Source organism: Embiotoca jacksoni, unplaced genomic scaffold, assembly GCF_022577435.1.
Source record: "Embiotoca jacksoni isolate LCO1_2020_lvr unplaced genomic scaffold, fEmbJac1.0.p SCAF_25, whole genome shotgun sequence".
In the NCBI taxonomy this organism is placed as follows: Eukaryota; Metazoa; Chordata; class Actinopteri; family Embiotocidae; genus Embiotoca; species Embiotoca jacksoni.
In genome coordinates, this window is record NW_027185376.1 from 4,878,642 (window position 1) to 4,903,437 (window position 24,796).

The following is a 24,796-nucleotide window of genomic DNA, read 5'->3' on the forward strand; positions in this document are numbered from 1 at the left end:
CTATTTCCCTTTGTTTCCTGTCATGACGTAACCTCGACATCTCTTAAAAAGCGCACATGCGCTCTGGTGTTGTTTTGAACGGGGCGAGGTTGTGTGTGTGTGTGTGTGTGTGTGTGTGTGTGTGTGTGTGGTGTGTGTGTGTGTGTGTGTGTGTGTGTGTGTGTGTGTGTGTCGCTCCAGCTTGCGTGAGGGCGCCACCAGATCCATAACTCAGAATTGATTGGATTATATTGGCTTCGTCGTGTGTGTGTGTGTGTGTGTGGGGGGGGGGGGGGGGGGGGGGGGGGGGGGGCATGTTTTCAGTCTTTGACTGGACTATTCCTGGCCTGTGACGGAGGCGGAGCTCTGGAGCCGCATGATGTCACCGCTGTTCACTGTGGTAGGTCTTCACGAATTCAACATTTTTTTGAAATGATTTCCAACATGAGATAATTTTTGGGACTTGAATGAAGCTTATCAAGTTCAGCTGCACAAACCTGAAACAAATTGTGCTGCTTTATATGTATTTCATATGTAGGTCCGAGCCTACGTATATATCGGGACAGAGTTTTTGTCGTGTTTTGTCCTAAAACATTAAAGATCGGATTCGTCTGGATTCGTCTTATCGTCTCAGGAAGCCACGGAGCGTGTCACTTCCTGGCACTTCAAAATAAAAGCATTTCCCAGCTGACGCTTTTCACAGTAAAACGAAATGCATTTCCTTCTCACGTCGACAGCCAAACGCTAAACGTTTATTTACGTCCGACCGCTTCACAACATGAACAGTTTGTTCACAGTTTGTTCGCCGCTACTCGGCCCGTTACTTTTAACTTGTCTCCGACGGATATATCAGCTGAGCGGGTCTCCTGACGAATGAGTCCGTCCCTCCCCGGAAACACTTCTTTTAGATGCGTTTAATTTTGCCGGCAAAAAAAAAAAAAAAAAAAATCCCGTCAGTCTGGAGACGGCCGGATGCTCGGACCTCGTCGGTTTGTCTCATCAACAGCTGCCTCCTCCCCTCCCTGTGCTTATTTTATTTTGACCGCCATTTCCCATGGAAACCCACCCTGCTGGGAGCTTGATTTTTTTTTTTTTTGTAGTTATGGGTGGCGGGGGGGAGTGATCACCTCCCCAGCTGCTGTGTTGACGGCGTGTCTGTTGTCTCGGGTGCGGCCTGCGAGACTTGGCCGACCTCTCCGACCAGACTGTGTGCGTAGCCTCTCGACCCGACCGCGGTCCGCACGATGACTCAAGCTGTCTCGAGTCTTCCCTTTAAAAAAAAAAAAAAAAAAGGATATCAAGGATGCTGCACCTGAGAAAGAATGTAAAAAAAAATAAACACCCACGACGCCAACCGCGTTATTAAAAAAAAAAGAAAAAAAAAAGCATGAATATCTTTAAACCCGACCCCGGGCTACTTCCTCCCTGCTAATTAGCGTCTCTCATTTGAAGTGAGCTCTCAGCCTCCCCCCCCCCCTCTCCCCTCCCTCCCCACTGCATGAAGCAGTCACCACCATCTGGACGGCATCAAAGGGTGGAAGTGAACAACTATTTACTGTCTTGCTCACATACTGAAGATTCCCAGCATCGTTCCCTTACTTCTTTAAAGCCGGGATTTGCTCCCGACATCTCACGGCGTCGGGAAGTCTTTTAACGGGACCTTTTTTTTTAAAAAAAAAATTTAACTTTAAGAGAGCCGACCTCTGACGCGGGGGCCGGTGGGGGCTGCGGCACTCCTCTCGCCTTTTTTCACTCGGGGAGTCTTCCTCCTGCAAAGTAGAGGGGAGGGGGAGAGGGGGAGGAGGGCAGAGATCTTGCAGAGTAATGAAATAAATAAGTCGTGTGCTGCACAGCGTCCCGCATTGCTGCACGCTGCAAAGTGCAGAGTCGTTTTGGAAGTTTGAAGACAGCGCGGTCCTCGTCCTCTTTGAGGAGCGTGTTTTTAACTTTGATACGAGACGGCGGACGAAGGTGGCGATCAAGACGGTGACAGATCTCTTTGAAGAGTCGGAGAGAGAGAGAGGGGAGAGGGGGGGAGTCAGGCTGTCTCTGCTGGTGTCTCTGCTGGTGTCTCTGCTGGTGTCTCTGCATTGCAGCCTGATGCATGTTTGATGTCCGAGCGATCCTCCGCCTGGCACCGCTGCAGAGACGAGCGACGGGAGGCACGGTGGGGGGGGGACGAGACCGCCGTCATTCAGGGGAGAGGCCGGGCCGGGCCGGGCCGGGAGTGCACAGCACCGCTCCGTCGTCTCTTAAGGCTGCAGTTTTCTGCTGCGTAACCATGGCGATACCTCTCCTGCAGGTGGACGTTTTTGCAGCGGACCGCTGACAACTCTTTTTTTTTTTCTTCTTCTTCTTCCCCGCCGCTTCGCCTCCATCTCAGACAGGTCGTTTTGGTTTTTTTTAACATTGAAGATAACCCCCCCCCCCACCACCACCACCTCCCCGAGTTGGTGTTTGCAGCGTGAATCATTAACATCCCGTTAACGAAGCGCGGCCGAGGCGACGGCCGCAGCTGACAGGACACCTGCTGGGCTCGCAGATGGGCAGGGAGATGCACCCCTCGCCTCCTCCTCCTCCTCCTCCTCCTCGGGCTCTCCTCTCCGTCGGCGGGACATCGCGGAGCGTCGGTGCCGGCAGGGTGCCGCCGGGCGCGGCCGGGTTCGACACACGCAGCTGAGGGAGGCGAGGGCGCGAGGGGACGAGAGTTTATTTTCTCCAGCGAAGAAGCAAAAAAAAAAAAAAAATGGCTCATCTGAAAGTTCTCGACTGTATGATTAACAACAACTGGGGCCTGATCTGCGACCTGTACTGCGCCTGGAGCAATCAGGTCAGTCCTCTCTTTCATTTGAGTTTCGTTCTTGTCGGACCGACAAAAACCAGCGAAACCTTCTGGCCGTCCATGACGCCTTTCACCCACACATCAGGCTGCCGTTCATCTCTTTCACAAGAGTCCTTCTGCTGACACGTCGTTTTGACCTGCAGAGTTTTCCTCACCTCTCCTCACCCGTTTTTTTTTTTTTTTTTAATTTCACGAGCTGTCCTCTCTGAACCCCTCCACCCCACCCCACCCCACCACCACCACCACCACCCTCCTCCCCCTCCTCCCACCCCCCCGCCGCTCCCCAGTTGGGAGTTCTCCAGGACGTGGCATCCCCGACATCTCGAGTATTAATAGTCGGCACCCGTTCAGAACTGGAGACCGCGGCGTCCTCGGCATGTTGACCTCCGAGCGACCCCGCGCTAGAGTGGCAAATCAGACTCATCGAGTGCGTTAACTTTCGATTCTCCTCGGTTTTGTGGCGGTTTTGTAATTAGATTCATTCAGATTCGAGGGAGGAAAAAAAAAAAAAAAAATCTCCTCTCTGAGTTGCACCAGAAAGTCGAGAAAGAAATCCGTCCCCGTCGTCGGCTTCAGATTCAGGAGATCAAAGGCTCTCGCGGAAGATGTTTTTTTTGTGTTTTTTTTTAAAATATGGATGAGATGTGAAGTGCACGAGGGGAAAGGTTGAAGCCCGTCCGTGTTGGGACGGTGATGTCAGCGCGCGTTCATCCGAAGCCTCTGAATATGGATGTTCTTCTCTCTCATACAGCGCTCTTTGTCGTGCACCCTCGACCAACTCTTCATATCTCTGACATGCCTCTTCGCCGGATCCTCACAGGCAGCTCATTGTGTTGTTGGTTTTAAAAAAAAAAATTGGGGGTGTTTTTTTTTTTTTTTTTTTTCCCCCCCACTTCTTTCACGGAAACGCCTGATGTGAGAAAGAAAGTCTCGCCAGTGTTGAGCAATGTGGCAGCTCTGCTCTCTGGCTCGCCTCCCCAACACCAAACCCCAACCCCAACCCCAACCCGCCCTTCCCGCTAATTTAATTATAGCAGCGCTGAACATTTTTGGCGTCCCGAGCCCCCGAGCTGACAGGCCTCTTGTTTTTTTTTTTTTTTTTTTCCCGGAGAGCAGCCGCCGCCGTCGTCGTCGTCGCCGTCCGAGGCGCTGAAAACGGCCTTTGTGCTTCCAGGAGCGAAAGCGCCGAGGCCTCATGAAATATTTACAGGCTGACACCTGGCGTGAGACTTTAGAGAGAGAGAGAGGAGCCATAGGGAATCAACAACACTATGAGGCCACGGCTCTGTTAGTGTTATCCTGCCAGGAATATTTCACTTGTTATTGTAACATTTTCTCATGAATAATACTCATTTGATTTTTTTTTACTTTTTTTTTTAATAGTCGGGTGAAAAAAAAAATCAGAAAATGATGACTCAGCGGTCGGGCGGTTGCGTCATTCGGCATTAGCAGGTGGAAATCAAACATTTAAACACGTCTGATTTCTGAAGAACTGGTTTTCAGATATCATCGTTTTTTTGTTTTTTTTTACGCCACGCTTTCTTCTTCCCTGTCGAAACACAATGCCTGCGTTTCCCACAATGCAACTCGACCTCCAACTTCGTCAGTCATGACTGTAGATTCGTTTTTTTTTTTTTAAATGTTTTTATTATTATTTTAAAACTTAACAACTTCACATGTAGCAGGCCAAAAAGCCTTGTTCGAATTTTCCACATGTGCAGTGGTACGAAGACTAAGAGCCAACATGAATCTGTTGTTGTTGTTGTTGTTGTGTGTGTGTGTTCACGGATGTGTCAGAGTCACCTCACTTTGTTCTGATGAGTACTTGTAACACGGCACTACTGGGGGGGGTTAAACAGGAGTGTGTGTGTGTGTGTGTGTGTGTGTGTGTCAGTCAGTCAGAGGCCACGCTGTCACAACCCTGCGCTGTCAAAAAAACCAACTCAAAGAGCAACCGGGATTAATAATTCATAGATGAGGAAACCAATTATACAGGGCTTTGCTCACTACTGGGTGGGGTGATGGGTGGGGCGGGGTGGGGGGTGCCCCGGGGGACTCTAATTGGCCCACCTGCTCTCTTGTGTCTGAAGAGGGCGGCCTGAGAGGTGGCTGCGTTGGGTCCTCTCTCTCTTTGTCTGGCTGCCTCGGAGGGGGCGTGGCCTCTTCAGCCAGCATCCCGGCGCTGATGGACCACACCCAACGCAGCAGGGACGCATTCACGTGGACCTGCACAGCTTTCTTTTTCTTTTTTTAAGATGGCAAGAAATGGAAAAAAGTTCATATTATACAACAGTAGCTTGTACTGAGCGATGTTTTTATAGAATATGTCTTTGACGTTCGACTGTTTGTCGAGCTGTTGTAGTACTTCGAATTCTGAACCAACAAAAGGTAGATTTTATTTTTTAGCTTTATTAGACAGAAATCAAATCCAATATTTGTAGTATAATTTAAGACAGTATTGCCAAAAATTCACCAATTTCAGATCTTCACAATTGAATATCTGCAGGTTTTTTTTTTGTTTTTTTTGTATACATTTTTCTACATCAATAAATTGAATGTCTTTTGAGTTTGAACCGTTGTCATTTTAAGGCCTGGGGGCGTTTTCGTAGGCATTTTTCGCCGCTTTCTGACATTTCATAGACTCGAGTTTTAACTCATTAGTGCAGAACAATAAACTGCAGATCCAATCAGTAATAAGAATAATTGCTATCTTCAGCTCCAATCGTGATTACACGGGCTCACGCTTGAATAGAAAAGCCTTTTCTGTGGCCTCTCGTGGTGATTTGAGCCTCTGCTGTGTGTGTGTGTGTGTGTGTGTGTGTGTGTGTGTGTGTGTGTGTGTGTGTGTGTGTGTGTGTGTGTGTGTCTGGCCTCTGTCCTCCGTCCCTTTCTCCTTCCAATCTCTGTCCCTCCTTTGTGGGGAGGAATTCCAGGCTGTTGGCCGGCAGCACAATCGCCCGCTCATTAGCATATGAAAGCAGCCCGATGGGGGGGGGGGGGGTATGAGGCGGGAAGAAGGGAAAGGACAGGGGGAGTCCTTGAAAAACGTCCAAAATTGGTCCCGAGCAAGACACCGCAACTTTTAATCAGCCTCTCGCTCTCTCTCGTTTCATCCCCGAAGGTTTTATTCGCCGACGTTGTCCTGTCACACTTTCGGTAAACAACTTGATGGTTTTGTTTTTAAACCTGCTGTGTAACATCCAGAGGGAACACAGCGAGCTGGGTTTAAAAAAAAAAAAAAAAAAAAAAAAAAAAAAAAAACTCCTGCAACGAAGGAAGCGAAACTGCCAAGGAAAAAAAAAAAAAAAAGTGTTTATTCACAGAAAAGATATTTAAAAGCCTCAAAACTACTAAACAAATGCAGAAAAATGGAAGCAAACACGCACCGGGGGTGTCCGGGGCCAAAATAAGAAAAAAAACAACCCCGCACACTAACTATAAAATGAAAAGCTCATTTAGTCCAAAGAAACAAACCGAAAAACCCCAACACTAAGCTCCCGAGCTGGCCACAAAACAGGAGGAAAAAGGGGAGGAGCCAATTAAATGGCAGCTTGGACCAAAAGTGAAACAAAAGCACTTCTATTAACTCCTCATCCAGATAATGGGGGATGCGTGGGTGGGGGGGTGGGGGGGCTTCTTATCTTTTCCATTTGAAAGAAATGTGCATGTTTTTGTTGTTTTGTTTTTTTTGATGTAGGGGTCAGTGTGTGAAAAAGATGCACTTTTTGAGATTCAGTGTGAAAGTTCAACACGTCTGCCGTGTCAGCAAGTTTGAGGCGTTAAAACCGGCCGAGCCCGGCCTCCCGCTGAGACGGGTTAATGTTTACCGTTCTTTTACATGCGTGACGTAGATTATCTGTAGATACCTTGTACCTCTAAAAACCTGCAGCTCTCAGCGTTTTTTTTTTTTTTTTTTGTGGACGGGATCTTGTTAAGACACGTTCGTGCAGGATTTCGTTAGAGACGACCGGAGTAAGACCAAGGTCGCCGTGATCCTCCTCAGCGGTGGTAGTGAAACGCGCCGTGAGCAGAATGCTGATTCACCTCATGCTGCTGCCCCTCCTCGTCCCCCCCCGTCCTCCGACTCCACGGCAACCACACAGACTCCCGGTGACACGTGTGCGAACGTACGGCGGTGCTGCTGCTGCTTTCTGCAGGTCTGTCTGTCTGTCAGTCAGAATTACAAGCTAAAAAAAAAACACTAAAAAAAAAACGAGTGTAACCTTGGAGCGTAACCTTGGTAACACAGGAGGAAAAAAAAAAGTGCCGCTCGCTCTGCTTGAATATTTTAATTTTTTTTATATCAAGTATCGCGAGCCGGAGAAAAGTGAGAGCGGAGGAGACGGAAGGAGGACGTGAGTGAGAACGAGCTGGGTGATGCCGTCGAGTCTCTACGGCAACCGTGTGATTGAGAAGATGCAGCTGTCTTTGGTGCAATGCAGACGGGAGGCTGGGAGGAGCCTCACCCCCTCCCCCCCTCCATGTGGGCGGAGCTCCACGCTATGTGAAGAGCATGTTGATTGTTGGAAGGTGTTTTGTTTTCATGTGTGAATGTTTACACATTGCCCCCCCCCCCCCACCTTTTGTCCACTCCTATCCCTCCTCCTCCTCCTCCTCCTCCTCCCCCTCCTCCTCCGGCTCTGCTGAGGTGATGTTGTAAATATCACTGGGAAGAAGAGGAGGGTTGCCATGGTGACTGTGTTTGTTTTCGTCATCGTTCTGAGTGCCTGAGCGGACAGAGAGCAGTTTACGTCATTAAGAGACAGTCAGAGGGTGGAGCAGAAGGAGAGGGGGGGGGGGGGTAATCCTTCTGCAGGGCCGTGACAGAGAATCCATAGATCACCGGTGTGTCGGTCCAACACTTTGTCCTCTCACGGTCTCATTCGGATCAGATGGATCGATAACTTCGGAATAGTTTTCCTCCCAATGTGGGAAAAATTGAAATCATAAAAAAACAACAAAAAAACAACAAGCACCTTCTCCTCCTCCAGCTCCCGTCCTTTCTGCTCTTCCATAAAATTCCCGGCATATTTTCCCGTATTTCATCACACGGGTCCCCGGAGGCGTCGCGGGTTAAAAGCTTCGAGGCGCGCGATCGGCCGGCGACGGCGCGACTCAGATTTAGGCCGAGCCCTCATTTATTAATCAACGGTGATGAACTGTAAAGGGAAACCGATTCGACAGTTGTCACGGGTCACCGGGAGGAAGGTGACGCGAAGAGCACGTCTCGCTGCCCCCCCCCCACAAAAAAAAAAAATGACATCCATCTGGTTTTCCTTTTTTATTTGTTGAAAAGGGGGCGGGGCCTGCGCCCTCCTGTAAAACGGGACGATCGGGAGGTGCAGAGAGAGAGAGAGAGAGAGAGAGAGAGAGACAGGAGGAGGAAGAGATGAGGCGGAGGTTATTGTTTCCAGCTGGGTCCGGGTGTGGTCATCACAGGCCCGGAGAACCCGCTGTGATCGGTTCTGCTGCGAGTACCTCCGACCCCATCTGCCACAAATGGCTTCTCCGCGTGTTGTTTTTGTTCTCGGCCGCTGCTCCACCCGAAGTTTCTTATTTTCTACTCAAAGTTTTTTTTTTTTTTTTTTTTTTGGAGGGTGATCTCTTGTGCCGATAGCGAGCACGTTCGGCGGTGACATTTTATCCTTTTACAGGAAAAACAAAAACCTCAGCGAAGTGCAATATGTGTGTTTTTATTGTCGGCCCGAGGTGGAGTTGCTTCGTCAGCGCTCGTCTCGCCGCATCGTCGTCAAGTGGCGTCTCTCTAGAAAATGCATTAAAACCACCTGCAGTTTTTTTTTTAATATATATATATATATATATATATATATATATTTTTTTTTTTTATTTTTTTTTTTTTATCAATTCTATCTTTTTTTTTTGTGGAGACTTTTTATTTTATTTATTTTTTCCTCCTTTTGTGCCACATAATTCAACACAAACAGGGTGGGGGGGAAAACAAAAAAAGAGCAAACAAAGGGAGACAAACATCCAGAACAGTTACGGGAAGAAAACAGCCGGCCAGATGGACTCTGGGGAAAAATAAAAAATAAAAGTGAAGTGTCGCCGTAACCGCTTTTAAAACCAAATTATTTGTTCCTCGCCGAGCAGAAATCCTCCTGGCAGCCTTTTTCTTTTTTTGTTGTCTTCCCCTCCTCTCTCATCGCTTCATTATTCAATTAAGTCGTAAAACACATGTTAAGCTGAACATCAACCGCAGCGGAGGAGCACCCCCCCCCCCCACGCTCAATTAGCACAGAGATGAGACTTTCTCGGCCTGGTTTCCATTTTTTTGGGGGGAGGGGGGGGGGCCTCCGGTTTTGGACTCAACGGGTGCAGCTAGTAAATACTTTCTGTTTTTTTCAGAGGGTGCAGGAAGCCACAGGTGTGTGTGGGAGAGGGGGGGGCAGGTTTAGGGTGGATGAGGAGCAGATGGGGAGGTAGGAAAAGGAGAAAGACAGGAAGGGAAACGTTAGCCTGAGGGAAGGAGATCTTCGGTATTCGCAGAGAGTCCTCGGATGAAAAGTGACGAAATTTGAAGAAAATTAGTACAATTATCAAGTTTTTCGAAGAATTTCCCCTTAAAGTTAACAGTTGATCCTCGTAAAGATATTTTTAAGAGGCTTAAGATTTTCTTGCCAGCCATCTTGCTAGTTTTGCTGCGGGAAGTGACCATATTTGGGCGAGTGGTGGATCTGACTCAATCTGATTGGAAACCCGGCGATGCTACGTCCCCGCCCACCGATGGCCGTAACCTGACTGCACCACAGGCCTGCCAATCAAACTTTTTGGAGCTATTATTTTACAATTAATGACGGGATTATTTTCAGATTGACCGCCAGAAAACTAATAAGAAGGAGCGACATTAGCTGACCGAGAACTTTACGAGACCAGTTGAATGGGAGTCTGTGGAGCCGGAGGCTTTTTTTTTTTTTTTTTTTTGGAGCCAACCTCTAGTGGCGCTCTGTGGTATTGCAGCTTAAGGCATTTTCGCATTTCTGACCTCCTTTTTCAGACCCGGAAGCTACTTTTTATATATGTATATATATATATACACATATATATATATATATATATACACACACACAGTCTGGTCATACCTGGTCATACGTAGCTCCCAAGCTCAGACTCATAGGAGGGAGGGGGGGGTGGGGGTCTATTCTTCTTTGATTGATTGATTGCCGATGACTGGCACGAACGGACACGTGGTTGCACACGCAGTATGGTCGCAGATCGTCGCACACCTCTCAGACGCTCTCTGGCTCCGGGCCTTTTCCTCGGCCTCCACATTCCTCTGGCCGTATCTCACCGAAGGCCCCGACTGCTTTTAATCAGCCGGGTCACGAGGCGCTCCAGATGGGCCTCAGCGTTGGGTGGGACCGCTGCGGACGTGGTGGTGGTGGAGGAGGGATGGAGGGAGGGAGGGGCTGGAGCTCGTAATAGTCAACATACTTGTGCGCCCTCCCCTCCCCTCCCCTCCCCCTCCTCCCGTCCTGTATTGCGTCACCCTCCTCAGAGGCCTGTGTTGGACAAGCGTGCGCTCCGCTGGCCGCCGCCGTCGTCTTCGGCTCGTGTGTTTCTGAAGGGCTCCCCGCTTCTTTCTTTTTTTTTTTTTTCCAGCAGTTTTTTATTTTTTTTATTTTTTTTTACTAGCGAACATTTTCCATCGTCAGACTGCACGCTCCGAGTGCTTTTTGAAAGGAGCACTGTGTGCTTTTTGGAGAGCATCATCACAGGATGTGTTTTTTTTTTTTGTTTTTTTTACAGTCTGAGGAAAGATGTAGGTGTACGTTGCAATTTAGTGTTTTGGGTTGTTTTTTTTGTCCCCACCACCCCACCCCCACTACCCCCCGCCCCCCGGTCGGATGGCTGTAAAATTGAGTCCACCGAGTACAGGATGTCTCGATCTCTGGACATATGGGCCGTAGCGTGTGCAGAACGTGGAATCTGCTCGGCCCAGTACGCGTCCGAATAGTCAAGAGGAGGAGGAGGAGGAGGAGGAAGACTTCGTGGTCAGCATCTCGCACAGTTCAGCTAGATAACATTGGGGGGGAGACAGTTGGGGAAAAAAAGACCGTAAAGGAAAGCGAAGCCCAATTCAGTGCTCGGGTGGCGAGAACTCGGCTGCCAGGTATTAATATTCACTGCACAGGAACAGTAATTTCATCCCTTCAGTTGTTTCGACCGCCACAGTAGCTGGTCTTTGTCAGCGTGTCATTACACCGTGTCCAGTCCTGCTTTGACAGTGTTTTTACGAGCGTTACCTGGATACCGTAGTAGTAATCTCCTCCCCCTCAACGCTCGAGGTCTCACGTTACATGGTGGGGGGGGGACGTCATCTCGGTGCTCGCGGGCCCATCGGGCTAATGCCGGCGGGGCGAAAGGTCACAACACATCCGTGCGACAGGAAACGTCTGGGATGTAGTCTGTTCCTCGATGCCCCCCCCCACCTCCCCATCCCTCCCCCACCTCCCCCCAGCAGAGCGGGTTCCCGTCCTCGTAGTGAGAGCGTGGGTTAAATTTCCAAAAGCGTGGCATGACATTGGAGCGCGGTCGCTACCACAGGACGGCCGCCGGGCAGGCAGGAAAGGGTTGTGGATTCGAGGACAAGGGAGGACCCGAAACCTGACGGGTTGCCAAAGAGAGAAAAAAAAAAATTCAGGTTCTGGTCCTTCCAGGAGCAACAACACAGAATCGCTCGTCTGAAAAAGTGCCCAAGAAATTGCATGATTATGATGCAAATGAGGAAATCACGTTGTTATTATAGTGATAAAGTCCATGTTGGGAGGAGCTCGGGGTGGATGGAGTGGTCAACAAATGACTATAACATGGAAGTTTACAGCCCATTTCCAGCTTGTTTTTTTTTTTTAACTATAAACTAACTTACTTTACTTTAAAATGTTTTTATTACTGTTACAGTGGTGACTTTTACTAACTAGTCGTACCTCACTAACTAATTACTTAAACCTAACCAATTTTTTTGCATCCAAAACAAACCTTAAAGTTCCCATATTGCATAAATTTAGATTATTTTTTTTGGGGGGGTGTTTATAAAGCTGGTCCAGATGCTATCAAATCATAAAATTATGTGAACGTGTCAAAAACATTGACAAAGCTGGTATTTAATAACTGTGCCGTCTGGACTTCTGAAAGTTTGTGATGTCACAAACTCCGCTCATGTCCTGCCCTCTTACCACAGCCCCACTGTCCGGCCTTTTTTATCTGGGGGGGAAAAACAAACACAGAGCGGTCGTATCATCGGGGGGGGGGGAGCCAGTAAGCTCCAGGACCCGTGGTTGACATGGACATGTGTCAATCAAACAGAGAGTCAGTGGTAGACATCGATTATTCCTTTTCTTTCACGGCTGCTAAAGTTGTCCGTCACCGTGCAGGCTTAGCTGAGCTGTCCTTCCCTCACCTGCGATCTCCGTCCACAGGCCGGATCGGGCCGAGTCGGTTCAGCCTGGCTGAAGTAATGAGCTCTGGATTTAGCTTCAGCCCCCTGCTACTCTGCCTCCGTGTCTCTTTAAACTTTCGCCGGCCCTTTTAATCGCGACTCGGGTAACCCCTGCCCTCCACGTGACGTCACATCAAAGACGATCCCGTTGACGGGAAACGTGCCGCTCCAGCTGCTTTTCCCCTCTCCGCCGTCGCCGCCTTTTTTCCTTTGACTTGAGTGGAGAGTCGAGCGGGTTCACGGGCAGGAAGCACTTTAACTGTGATGCAACACTTTTTTTTTCCTTTATGGGAGGTTGCGTTCATAGCCAGAAAGAATAAAAGTTATGTCTGTCTTGACTTCCGCAACGAGACCCCGATGAGTCTTCGACAGCTCCAGAACGCCGGGCGTAATATAAAAAAAAAAATAAAAACACACTTTAAAATGTAGATTTATGACGCGCTGTCATTTTTTAAGTTGCCCCGAGTGGTAGCAGAGATATTGCAAGTTTCTGAATTAGGAAAAAAAAAAAAAAGAAGTGTGTCTGACACCGTGTCAAACCCTCCCACCTGGTCCGAGTCAGCGTAAAAGAGCCCCAGCTCCATTAATGGGTTAAGTGTCTTGTCTGGTGCTGCTCACACATAACCCCTGACCTTTCACCCTGGCCTTGAAACCCAATTCCATTTTACATGTGTGTGTGTTGCACGTCGTGTCTGTTTCCGTCTCTTCTGAAACATCTTTTCACTTTCCCGCCAGCAGATTAGAAGCAGATTAATCAGTTGCTCCAGCTTGGCGCCGCCGCTGACTTCTTCCCCTTCACCACACACACACACACACACACACACACACACACACCCTTCCTCCCACCCACATGAAGCAAGTGGCAGTCGGTGGTTTTGAAGCCATCTGGCCCTCAATCTGGGCTCGCAGTGGCACCAGCAGCCCTTTTCTCTTTTCCCCTCTTACAGTAACACATAAGCTCCCTCGCGGGCCACATCCAGGCGCAAACAACAGACGCTGAGTCACCCGTTTTTTTTTTTTTTTTTTTTTTTTGGACGACTTTTGTTTATTATTTTGCCGATTAATTTGTGCGGTCGTGGGCAGTTTATTTCAGATTCTCGCTTTTGTTTCCTTCCTGGAAGTCTCTTTGCTTTTTGATGGGAGTTATTTCTTCAGGACTAGATCAGGGCTTATTTGTACGTATCATTTATGTATGGCTGTGTTTGGTTGAATTTTTTTATAGGTGGCTGCAAGCGCAGTTTCAAGGGAAGCAAAATAAAGGGAAATAATGAATAAGCGCAGAGGGAATTGTTAAGTTTCCGAGGCTGCAGTGGAGGATCCTGCTTGTGTTTGTAAAGTGTGTTTGGAGGATGCTCACTGGTGATTTTTGTTAATTTATTTTTTTTTGCACCGTAAATAAAAGTCAATTGAATCGAATTAGATATTTAGGATGACGACATCCTGCATTGTTTTAAGGAAAGCACAGCGTTTCCTTCTTCCTCTCCACCTGTTTTCATGTCGAGTGTCTGCGATTGGATGAGACAGCCTCATGAATTGTTCAGGTTTAGATCTTTTTGGCGTCTCGGGCCAGGACGGCAGGAGGAAGTGGGACGAGTTGAATCGGCTTCATCCCCAACGGACGGCCATGTTGGGCGGAGTTCCTCTTCCCGTCTCGCGCTTCGAAGTTAATTATGTAAACATACCTTTTTTTATTTTTATTTTGAGTTGGTTATTGGAGTCAAAACGTAGAATCAAATCTACTTAAATTCATGGTCAACATGACATTTAACTGTTGTGTTAAACTGATGTTTGTGACAGTGGGTTACCAAAAATTAGGAATTTGAAGACAGTGAAGCGGAACACATGATAAGCGGCGGACATGTTGATAATTAGTTTAATTTGAGGATGTGGTCTTTTGTGATGCGTCAGTCGGCGTGTTTAATGGTTAACAGCCATTCCTGCTTTGTGCTTTTTGTTTTTGTCATCGGTGACTGCAGTAAAATTTATGTTTTGTCGGGTCTCGGGCGGTTAACATCGTATGACGGTAAAATGAATGAAGCTCATCGTTAATTCCTCTCGAGGGTTACTCATCAGTCGACTCGGAGTCACTCGCGGCAGATTATGAAAAATACAGAGAGACAGGCGGACGAACAACGCGGTCCGCTGATTCGTCAGCCCACCCCCCCTCCACCTCCACCCTCACCCTCGCCCTCCCCCACCGCCTGGCTTCGGGGGTCTCGGTTCCCCCTCTGGACAAACACGGGGAGGAAAAACATTCCAGTGAATAATGGCTGAGCTGCTCTGAGCTGCGGGGAGAAGGAGGTGGAGAGCTAAACGGTCTTTTCTTCAGCTCATCTGGCCCAGGTCCTCGTTACATAACCGGGTTTTGTTGGCCCGACTCGCGGAGAGCAGAATAGAACCGGTCTAAGAAAAGCAGGCGCTGTTGTGGCTGCGAAGGAGCCTCTGATGTCATCTGTTTGGGGTAAACACCGGCTCCGAAAGCGAAGCTTTGATTTCCAGTTTTGACTGTAGGGGGAGAAGGGGGGGGGGGGGGGGACGCGAGACGCGTCGGTCAATATTTCACAGTGACGTCGGCGCTCGGCTGAAAGACGACATTCTTCTCTTCCTCGAGCTAATACAGGACGTTACTGTTCGGTCACACCTGCCCCGCCCTGCGGCAATAAAAAAATAAAAAAAATCCCCACGCCTGTCTCCGTGTCTGCAAGCGAGGTCGCGTGAACTCTGTCGAACCCCTCCACAGCCCCGAAACGGCAGTCCACGTGCTGACGTCAGCAAAAAAAAAAAAAGCATTTTTCAGCAACCCGGAGTCCGTCATCTCTCAGGGACGCTCGGGTTTAATCTACAACCCCGGGCTTTATCTCGTTCTCGCCTCCGCGGGCGCCCCCTTTTTTTTTTTTTTGTCTTCTGAGGAAACGAACTCTCGGCGTCACCGGTCCCGCGTCCGGACCGAAGAATCGCTGAATTATCGTAAATCAAAGCTGCGTCCTTTCACTGCCAAACGAGCTCAGACACAATTCCTTTCTTTACTTCATTTTTTTTTTTTTTCCCTTTTGAAATTAAATTGTGATCTCTGTCTTTCTTTCATTTCCGTGTTCTTTAATGACACCGGCTCATGTGCTGGGTTAAACCGTGCAACAACTGCGTTTTTTGTTTGGTTTTTTTCGGGGGTGGAGGGGGGGGGGGGGTCGTTTTTGACGAGACGCAACGATGATGTCACCGAGCGACTTTTCTTGGGCGTTTGCGTGTCGACGTCTCTAAATTGATGGAGCCTCTGCGGGCTAAACTCGGAGGTCTGATGAAGTGCAGAAGAAGAGGGGGGGGGGGGGGGGGAGGTGGAGAGGGGAGAGGGGGGGGGGGAGGTCAGAGGACACACCCATTGTCAGAGAAGTGAGGGATGAAAGGAGGAAGTGGAGGCAGGAGGAGGAGGAGGAGGGGGGGCTGTGGAGTGCACACAGGGTGGGAGGGGGGGGGGGAAGCACCGCGGTGTTTTCCCGGAGGACCGTCATTCCTCTCCGAGACACGGAGGACGATCCACACTGTCCTCAAGTCTTCGTCCATTTTTCTGTCTGTTATTCTCTCTCTCTTTGCTGGGTCATAATAGCGGTGTAATTTACAGCTCTTGGTCAGCCCTGGGCTCTCTCTCTCTCTCTCTCTCTCTGTGTGTGTGTGTGTGTGTGTGTGTGTGTGTGTGTGTGTGTGTGTGTGTGCTGTTTTAAAGGGCGTGTCCCACAGCCCTCATCAGCGCTGGCTGCGGCGCAGAGCGCCTCTCTCTCTCTCCATAACCAGTACCAGATCTTGTCCCATACCAAATCTGTTGCAGTCCGCCGGATGCCTTTGCAGCTACGCAAACGGCATCAATACCGCCGATTTTAAAATGTACTCTTTGTTATTAGTGCGCGGTCGTATAAATAAATGAGATTATTTTCATTAATTGAAGCGGACCTCGCGGTGTCGGACGTTAATGGCCGACGATGAGGTAAAACGCTCGGAAAAGTCATTCCTCTGAGGAAAAAAAGCTTCAGGCCGCTCCGAACGCTCGGTGCCCCCCCCCCCCTCCCTCTTCTCCCAAACATACCGCTTTTTAATTAACAACAGAATTTTTTTTTTTCAAGACGGACACCCAAATCCAAAGGACTTAAGTGAATGACACCATTACGGCTTGACTGAGATACGTTGAACGGGAGCCTACGGAGCCGGCCACCTAGTGGCCCTCTGTGGTATTGCAGTTTAAGGCACCTCTGCATTAGCCTCATTTTCGCAGAGCTGCGTGTGTGTGTGCGTGTGTGTGTGTGTGTGTGTGTGTGTGTGTGTGTGTGTGTGTGTGAACCTGCCATCACCTCCCAGCAGTTCTAATTACGATCCGGAGAACAGCAGCTGCCGCTTTGGCTGCAGCGTCCGGCAGCTGCTGCACGCGAGAGAAGTAAACAACACGAGACGTCGGCAGACCCGGCGAAAAAGGCTCATATCAAGATGAATATTTCATATCCCCATTACGTAGTAAAGAGTATTTTTAGACTTCGGTCGCATCTCTCCGCCCGCTTATGAATTTTGGAAAAAGGCGCTTTTGAATATTTCACCAGTCGACCGAAATAGCCCGAGGCGGATTCGCGGAGATGATGTTCGCTGCTTCCCGGGCGTTGGCGGTCCTCCGGCGCGGCTTTTGTATTTGATAATTGATTGTTTATTTTGAATCAACTGATAAATCAGACATTTTGGAAATCATTTCCATCAGTTAGCCAGTTTATAATGAAATAAAACCAAGAGATGTTCGCAGACGGGTGCGTAACTGCGACACATTCAGCGGCATGACGTCACTCCTGTTCGATTGTGGGCGTTTCCCGTTTGTCTACGACGGCACGCCGTGAAAGAAAAGCAAGAAATTCAAGAAACCGGCTCATATTTTGGTATTTTTACGTGGTAAACAACAGGATGAACGACATAAACAGCCATCGGACTATCTTAACCGGCATCAATTAAACCGGAGCCGTCTGTCTTCTCCATTAATCCGCCGGTCGTTTCAGCCCGACGCGCTGTGTTTGTGTACGCACGCCACCTTTAGTTCAGTCTTCTTTTAAACAGTATTACGTAACACGATTTGGCTCCAAAATTAAATCTTGCAGATTAAATGTAAAAGTGTGTCACGGGGATGGTCTTTAAAGGATCAGGAGATCAAAACTGCCAGTTGATCAACGACAAAAACAATTCGCAACCGCTTTGATGACTTTCAGGTCGCTGAGTCATCAAATTTTTTTTTTTTTTTGTGGTCATTTTTCTACACCGCACACATGACGGCGAATTGAATATCTCTATTTGAAGACGTTACTTTTAATCATATTTTTGACTTTTGTGACCAACCGAATCAGAATCCGCCCCCTTTTAATGAGTCGGCATCTTAATAAATGAGGTTTCGATGGCGCGGCGCGACCGCACGCGTCTGTGCTGGGCGCTGCTCTCCCTCCAGGCGTGTTGTCACCCGTCAGTCTGTAATGAAGCGGACCCTCCTCCGCCCCGTCCTCCGCCCCCCTCGTCCTCGTCCTCCCTCTTGAGTCCGCAGCGGACCAACCTCAAACCTCAGCTATAGCAACTCCGAGATCGGCTTACACCGCAGCTATATGGGCTCTTTATGAAGCGCGCGCCCGGCCGCACGGCTTCTTTAAAAGGAGCCTTTTCAGACGGCCGGAGAGCCCCGAGTTTACGTTGAGGGCGGACGGGTCGGTCCGTTCGCTCCGTCCTCGCCGCGTTGACTCCAGGTGTTTGTCAGCGTCTGATTGATGATGTCTGTGCTGCGAGTTTCCAGATGCGGGAGGTTTTTATGGTGTTCTGGATGAATGGCGGTGTCTTATGTAGCGGGGTGGGGGTGGGATGGTGGGGAGAGAGGAGGAGGAGGGAGGAGGAGGGGGGGGGGGTATTTTGCCCACTAAAAAAAAACTTCAGCCGACTCTCAAATGTGTTGAAACGAAGCCGTTCTGCTCTCGCAGTTGATCGCTGGTGTAATTTAGACCGCAGACGAACCGGACTGGTGTAAATAACGAGGCGTCGACTTCCAAGTTCATTAACGGGGGGGATGCTCGAGTGATTGTGATGAATGAATTAATAAATTAATAAAAAAAAAAAAAAAGCATCCTCTTAGCAGTTCAATGTCGGACCTGGACGGTGAGGCGGGTGTGATGACGGGACCGACCTGGTCGACGGGGTTCATCTCCACGTCGGCGTGACGGGAGGATAACTGCGTCTTCATTAGCGCTTTTTTTTTTTTTTTTTTTTTTTTTTTTCTTCTGACGACGCGGGGCTTCTTTGTCATCTCACCTCTCCTGAACCATATGGTGCCCCCCACACCCCACCCCAGACCCCCCCCCACTCCCAGGAGGGAAAGCGTCTGAGCTGAGGACAAGAGATGCGATAATTAAACATGGACAGTGATCCCCCCCCCCACCCCCGTTGGAGAGGTGTGGGCCGGGGCTGTCATCAGAAACATATTTGCTGCTTTCTCGGAGCAGCTGCTGAGGAGTGAATGCGCCGGCCGCTGAATGCTTGATTGGCAGAGGCATTTGTCTGAAGGTGTCTGGGGACCTCCGGAGACAATCGTCCAGATCAAGCAGGGCTACTTCAGCCGGGGGAGCTCGCTTAATGCACCAAGCTCATTCACCCCCTCTCCCCCCCCACCACCACCACCACCACCACCATGGGTTCAGGCTTTTGTCTTCCCTCCCCGTTGGGGGGGAGTCCAACACTCAAAGCTCCTCTCTGCAGCCTCCGCTCCGTCCTGAAGGAAATCCACTGGTATTTATTTTAATTTTTTTTTCTCTCTTCCTGGAAGTTCGAGGCTGTCGTGCAGTTCGTCTTCGCTCCGCAGCAAACTGGTTATTTTTTTATTTTTTTTTTACCGGTGGAAGAGACGGGATGCGCCGGCTCATAAATACGCGACTTTTAGAGCCGTCGCGTCGTGAATTATATGTTTGAGTTGGATACTTTCTTGGACGCCAACTTCTTCCTCACCACTGAAGCGTGCATGAGTAAAAGCAGCCATCGTCTCGTTAGTGGATTACCATCGTGAACATTTTATGCAAATACGTGCGCAGTCACGGCTTTTCTAGGTCCGATTAGTTGGATCAAAGGTTGACCCTCGACCTTTCGGGGATGAAATGTCAACACTAAATTATAGTTAACGCTCAAATTACTGAGTTATGGCCACCGATCTGTTTTGTGAGATTGCGGTGACCTTTGACCTTTCGAGGCACCAAATTCGAATCATCTCGTCCTCGAGTCCAAACGAACATTTGCACCAAATTTGAAGGAATTCATGCGAGATATCGCGCTCAGCATGAGACGGACAACTCATGAAAACATAAAGCCTTCGTAGTTGTCAGATGATTTTATGTCAAACCACTAATTGATTAATAAACTTTATCCTGTCCGGAGCTACATTTAAAAACACAAAAGTTTTCATTTTCCTTCTTGAACCCACCAGAAGTAAAAAAAACAAAACAAAAAAAAAAAACGCCACGCTGCCTGTTTCAGATTTCATTTTTCTTTCATTGCTTCAATCAGACTGTTTATAATATTTCTTAACTGCAAACAGCTTCTCTCACTTTCTACAACAACAACAACAAACAAAAGATGTGGCTGTTTGTGTACACTCAAAATAAAAAAAACCACCCCTCCCTCCTCTGTGGTGTATCGGCAGGTGAATTACATAAATGATATTTATATCGGATTATAAACCTTCTTACACAGTCGGTGACTCGACCGAGGCTCTCATCAGTCTGCTGCGGTTATCCGCCTGATCGGCGCCCGGCGGCCTGTTATCTCGGCGCGGTAGTCGATCGAGGGGGTTCATTCTCCTCCGTACTCCCCCCCGCCCCCTCCTCCTCCTCCTCCCCTCCGCCCTCTCCGCCCCCCACCCCGCCCCACCGAAGAAGGGGCATTATGGGTGTGCAGCAGTGTGGGGAGCAGTCTGTCCCCTGGCCCTCATTAGCCAGCCCTTTGTTACAGTAAGCCAAACCTCGCGGAGCCCAGATGCAACATGTCCAGATTAGATCTTACACCCGCCAGGAGACCTGAAAAGCCCCCCCCCCCCCTCCTCCTCCTCCCTCCCTCCATCCCCCGCCCTCCTTCCCACCCCCGAATCGAGTCTAATCCCCCCCGCAAGACTTTCTTTCTTTTTTCTTTTCTTTTTCTTTTTACCTCCTGGCTCTCTCCGCGCCACACACAGACACAAAAAACAGGTCACACACACACACACACACACACACACACACACACACACACACACACACACACACACACACACACACACACACACACGAGAGCGCCGATCGGAGACTTCAAAATTACTTATTGTAGTTTTTCAGAGCCCCGTCGGTGCCTTGTGTCTTTAATCCCAACACCCCCACCCCGCCCCCCCACTACCCCCACCCTCCACCTCCATCCATCCATCCAGAGATCCTGTCAGCTGCTTACAGACCACAGGCGCTTTTTTTTTTTCTTCTTCTTCTTCTTCTTCTTCTTCTCCCCCTCTTTGTTACACAAATCAGAGCTGCAGATAATCATCTAATAAATCCTCAACTCCCCAGATTTTGAGTGGATTAAAATGAAGTGGCGTCATGAAACAACCTGGTTTTCATCGTGTCGTGTCCTCCAGAAACGTAAACGTCTGAGACCAGCTTCACAACTTTTGGGTGTTGAGATTTTTTTTTTTTTAAGGGATATTTCTGCGGTTGAAACGTTTGGCGCGTCCCGCTTTAAAATCCACCCGACCGGACCGGTTTGTAATTTAATTTTAAAGACTCACGAGCGGTCACACCAGTCCCACTTTTTTTAAAAGCTCGTCAAGTCCTCCGTCCTCGTCCTGACTTCACCACAGCCGCAGCCTGCGAGAGTTGTCTTTGGCCCGACTTGTGATGTTGTGTGAAGCCACAGAGGCTGTTTTTTTTTTTTTTTTTGCAGAATTATCAGCAGGGTTGCAGAGAAGAGACGACGACGACAACAACCTCCGTCCCGACGGTCACTTCTCCTCCACGGCCGCCGGCAGAATGTGTTTTTTTTCTTTCCTCGCTGGTGTTAAAGAGCTGTTTTATATCGTGTTTGAAAACGGCCCGTTACTGTCTGTGGTGGAGATGGTCCACGACAACAACAGAGCGCATTATTTTAGGTTCTGGTTCAGAGTTTTTATGGCCTCCTTCGCCCCCACTCTATTCTGACTATAATATGTATTTTGTTAACAGTAACTCACGAACATGCCAGTACCTGAGATGGCCTGATATGTTTTTTTTTTTTCCCCTGAATCTATCGGTTCTGGCCAGACGTAAAAATTCGACCCAGTTTCTACAAAATTAAAACAAGTAAATCCAAGCTTTACACGTAAATCCCCTTTCCTCCCCACACTTTTGCTTTGTGTTTGCACATCGAGCCGTAGCAAGTATTTATATCCTTAAATCCAGCGTGTGACGAACTTGCGGGAACAAAACAAAAACAAAACCTTCACCTCCACGTCCGTCCGTCACCGTCGCAGGAAGTGAGTCGGACGGCGAGCTTCCACTTCCTCGACCGCTTTCACGCCGTCCTCCGTGATGCCGATCCAAACGTAAACACACGCACACACAAATCGTGTTCCGGTGCGGTTTGTTGCCGCGGTAACGCCACAATATTTTTTTGTGTGTTTGCATCGCACCGAACGCAGCTCCCAGCCGACAGGAATTCCTATCATGTGTTTTAGATTTACAGGGACGTATATGATGTGGTCTGCACCCCCCTCCGCCTCCCCGCCCCCCCACTGTAACAGCCTGAAATGTATTAGTGGAGGTAAAGAGGTATTGTTTGGGTAGAAATGGGACCTGAAATGACGGTAATGTGGGCTTCGCAGACACAATAACGTTTTTCTTTTTCTCTCTCTGTTCTTGTGAGACTGTAATCCTTGTTTTGGCTTTCCACGAGTCCAAGTGTCTTCGGCGAACTTCTATTCCTGCCGTCCTTTTCCGTACCGAATACCGCGCGCTATATCGAGCCGGGTAACAAGACGCTCATCGGGGAGGGAAATATTCCACGCCCGGGTCCCACCATGTTGTTTTCACCGCTGCCGCCGCCGCCGCCGCCTCCGTCTCGGATGGCAAACATATTCCTCTGAATGAAAACGGGCCGGTTGTTGCAGCGCGTTGTTGGAAGTGGACCACTAAACTCAAAAAACCTGGAGACGCAGCAGAGGGTGCCGAAGACGGGTCCGTTGTGTTAAAAGTGAAGTTACACAGACTTATTCAACATTTAGCCGCGGGCCTTTTAACGGCACAGGAAGTTGCTGTCGGAGCGGCGCGAACGCTCCGGAGACTCCTCGGTCGGAAAACGTGATTAAATATTTAATCGGTGCTCTTCTACTAAAAGGGGGGGGGGGGATCCGATGTTGTCCGTGTCGGACCAGTTGTGTCCCCCCCCCGCCCCCCTCCAGTTGTGTTCTTTTGTTTACAGGTAAACAAATAACCGAAAAAAAAACATCTTAAAAGAACTAAATGGACTTCACTGAACTCTATGAAGCAATCACAAGCGTAACGGTGTAAATTGATAGAAAAATCCTCTGAAGGCGGTGTTTCTTTTGCAGTTCACTGACGGTGTCTCGATTTTATTGGTCCTCCTGAAAAACGCTGGTCATCAAAAGATCCTTTTTTTTTTTTTTTTTTTTTTATATAAATACAGAAATCTTCCACCTCTGCTCTGTTTTAAAATGAATTCATTCTGAAGATAAAACGAGGCGTCATCGGTCTGTGTGAAAAAGGAGACGTCAGAATGATTTCAGAAAGAGGATCTCTTTTTCTGCCTTAATGAGCAGGAGGAACAAATAAGGCTTCATAATCACGCAAGTATTGTTTTTAGACACGGAGGAAGAAATTCTCCTCCAGATTCTCCCTCAACATTCGATCGACTTCATTCCAACATCTGTCTTTATTTTCCTCTTCTCGTCTTTGCCTCGTTGGATGACAGTTTAAGTTCGCATAGTTTAAAATTGGCCTTAAAAAAAAAAAAAAAAAAAAAAAGCACAAGCGGAGACGCCCCTCGTATACATTACATCTGTTAGCATTACTCATCCCTTACGTAACCGCGTTTAACCATACGCTCCCCCCCCCCCCCCTCCCACCCCCCCTGGTTAAATAAACAAACAAATAAACGTCCGGGACCTGTGCCACCCAGGCGTTAGCGCTCCGTCGCTGCCAGATGAGCTGCACGTCTACAGATCTCACATATGTTTCCTTATCGGCCCGCTTGACTTCTTCCACGAGCTGTGAAAACACCTCCCAGAGTTAGTCCCATCAGATAACAACTTTGGGTTGCCTTCTTAGTTTTTCTTACCTCCTTCCTTGTGTGTGTGTGTGTGTGTGTGTGTGTGTGTGTGTGTGTGTGTGTGTGTATATATATATGTGTGTGTGTCCTGTTTCCTCCTTTCATTTGTCCTCATGGTTTATTGATTAGCCTCGGCACGTGAGCCGAAGCTTTTGAAAGGTTGGCGAGCAGAAGAGGAGAGCCGAGAGAGGGAGATGAAGGAGACAGGGAAAAGGGAGAAAATTCATCTCGGGCTGCCTGGTGTGTGTGTGTGTGTGTGTGTGTGTGTGTGTGTGTGTGTGAAAGTGTGTGTGTGAAAGTGTGTGTGTGTGTGTGTGTGAAAGTGTGTGTGTGAAAGTGAAAGTGTGTGTGTGTGAAAGTGTGCGTGTGTGTGTGTGTGCATACTTCAGAGGGAGTTTTGTGTGGTGAGTGGGTGGGTGCGTCAGTCAGTCGTCCGGGGCTCTCCGCAGTGCACTCAGCCGCCGCCGCTGCCGCTGCTCTCCTCTCCCTCCGAAGGCTGAGTGGAAACATCATGTGTGCTGTGGGACGCCCAGAGGCGGAAGAACTGCCCCGCTTCTCCGAGCTCAGACCAGAACCGACAGTCGAGACGGACCGAGGATAAGAGAGGGAGGGAGAACGAGAAAGGGAGCGGGATGGGCTCAGCTAGAAACTCGGAGTAGACTTGGAAATAAGAAAAAAAAAGGGGAGGGGGGGGGAAAGACACAGAAAACCGGCAGCGAGGATCCGTCTGCGATTGCCACCCCCGGACCGGACCGCCTCGGACCTCGGCTATGCCATGCTGGCCCAGAGGAACGGGCTCCCTCCGGGCTGTAAGCCGGTTCCCCTGAGGGATCGGCCCGACCTGCGGGACGTGGACGCGACCGCCGAAGGGTGCTGCTCCCTCTCCCCTTCCCCGTCGTCGGGAGGCTGCCCCTGGGCCCGGCTGGCCGGGGTGGACGGCTGCCTGTCGGAGCCGTACTGCCTTTGGTTCCAGCTCCTGGCCAGAGCCTACTGGGGCGAGGTGGAGCTGGGGCTCACCAGCCCCAACCGCAGCGTGTCCTGGGCTCGGCTGCGGGAAGCCTCCAGGAAGAACTGCGTCCGGTCTCGGGTAAGGAGTGATGGGGAGAGCATCCTCTGGAGGCTTACGGTTTTTACGAGGCATTTCGCCCCCCCACCGGCTCGCTCACAAAAAAAAAGAAAAAGAAAAAGGGATA

At 49.2% G+C, this 24,796-nt stretch overlaps 1 protein-coding gene across 5 annotated transcripts in view; it reads left to right on the plus strand.

The window, feature by feature from the left end:
* Positions 1 to 24,796, plus strand: part of arhgap21a (Rho GTPase activating protein 21a) — a 71,290-nt gene that overhangs the window by 5,449 nt on the left and 41,045 nt on the right. For 2 of the 5 annotated variants that reach the window (XM_069159735.1, XM_069159736.1), the window contains exon 1: positions 23,918 to 24,690. The exons of 1 other annotated variant lie outside the window; for it this stretch is intronic. In XM_069159735.1, coding sequence (XP_069015836.1) covers positions 24,379 to 24,690 — 312 coding nt within the window. In that variant the 5' untranslated portion in view covers positions 23,918 to 24,378. Of the gene's footprint in view, positions 1 to 2,020; positions 2,810 to 23,917; positions 24,691 to 24,796 lie in introns of those variants that run through there. 2 more of the 5 variants (XM_069159738.1, XM_069159737.1) reach the window with 2 other exon arrangements.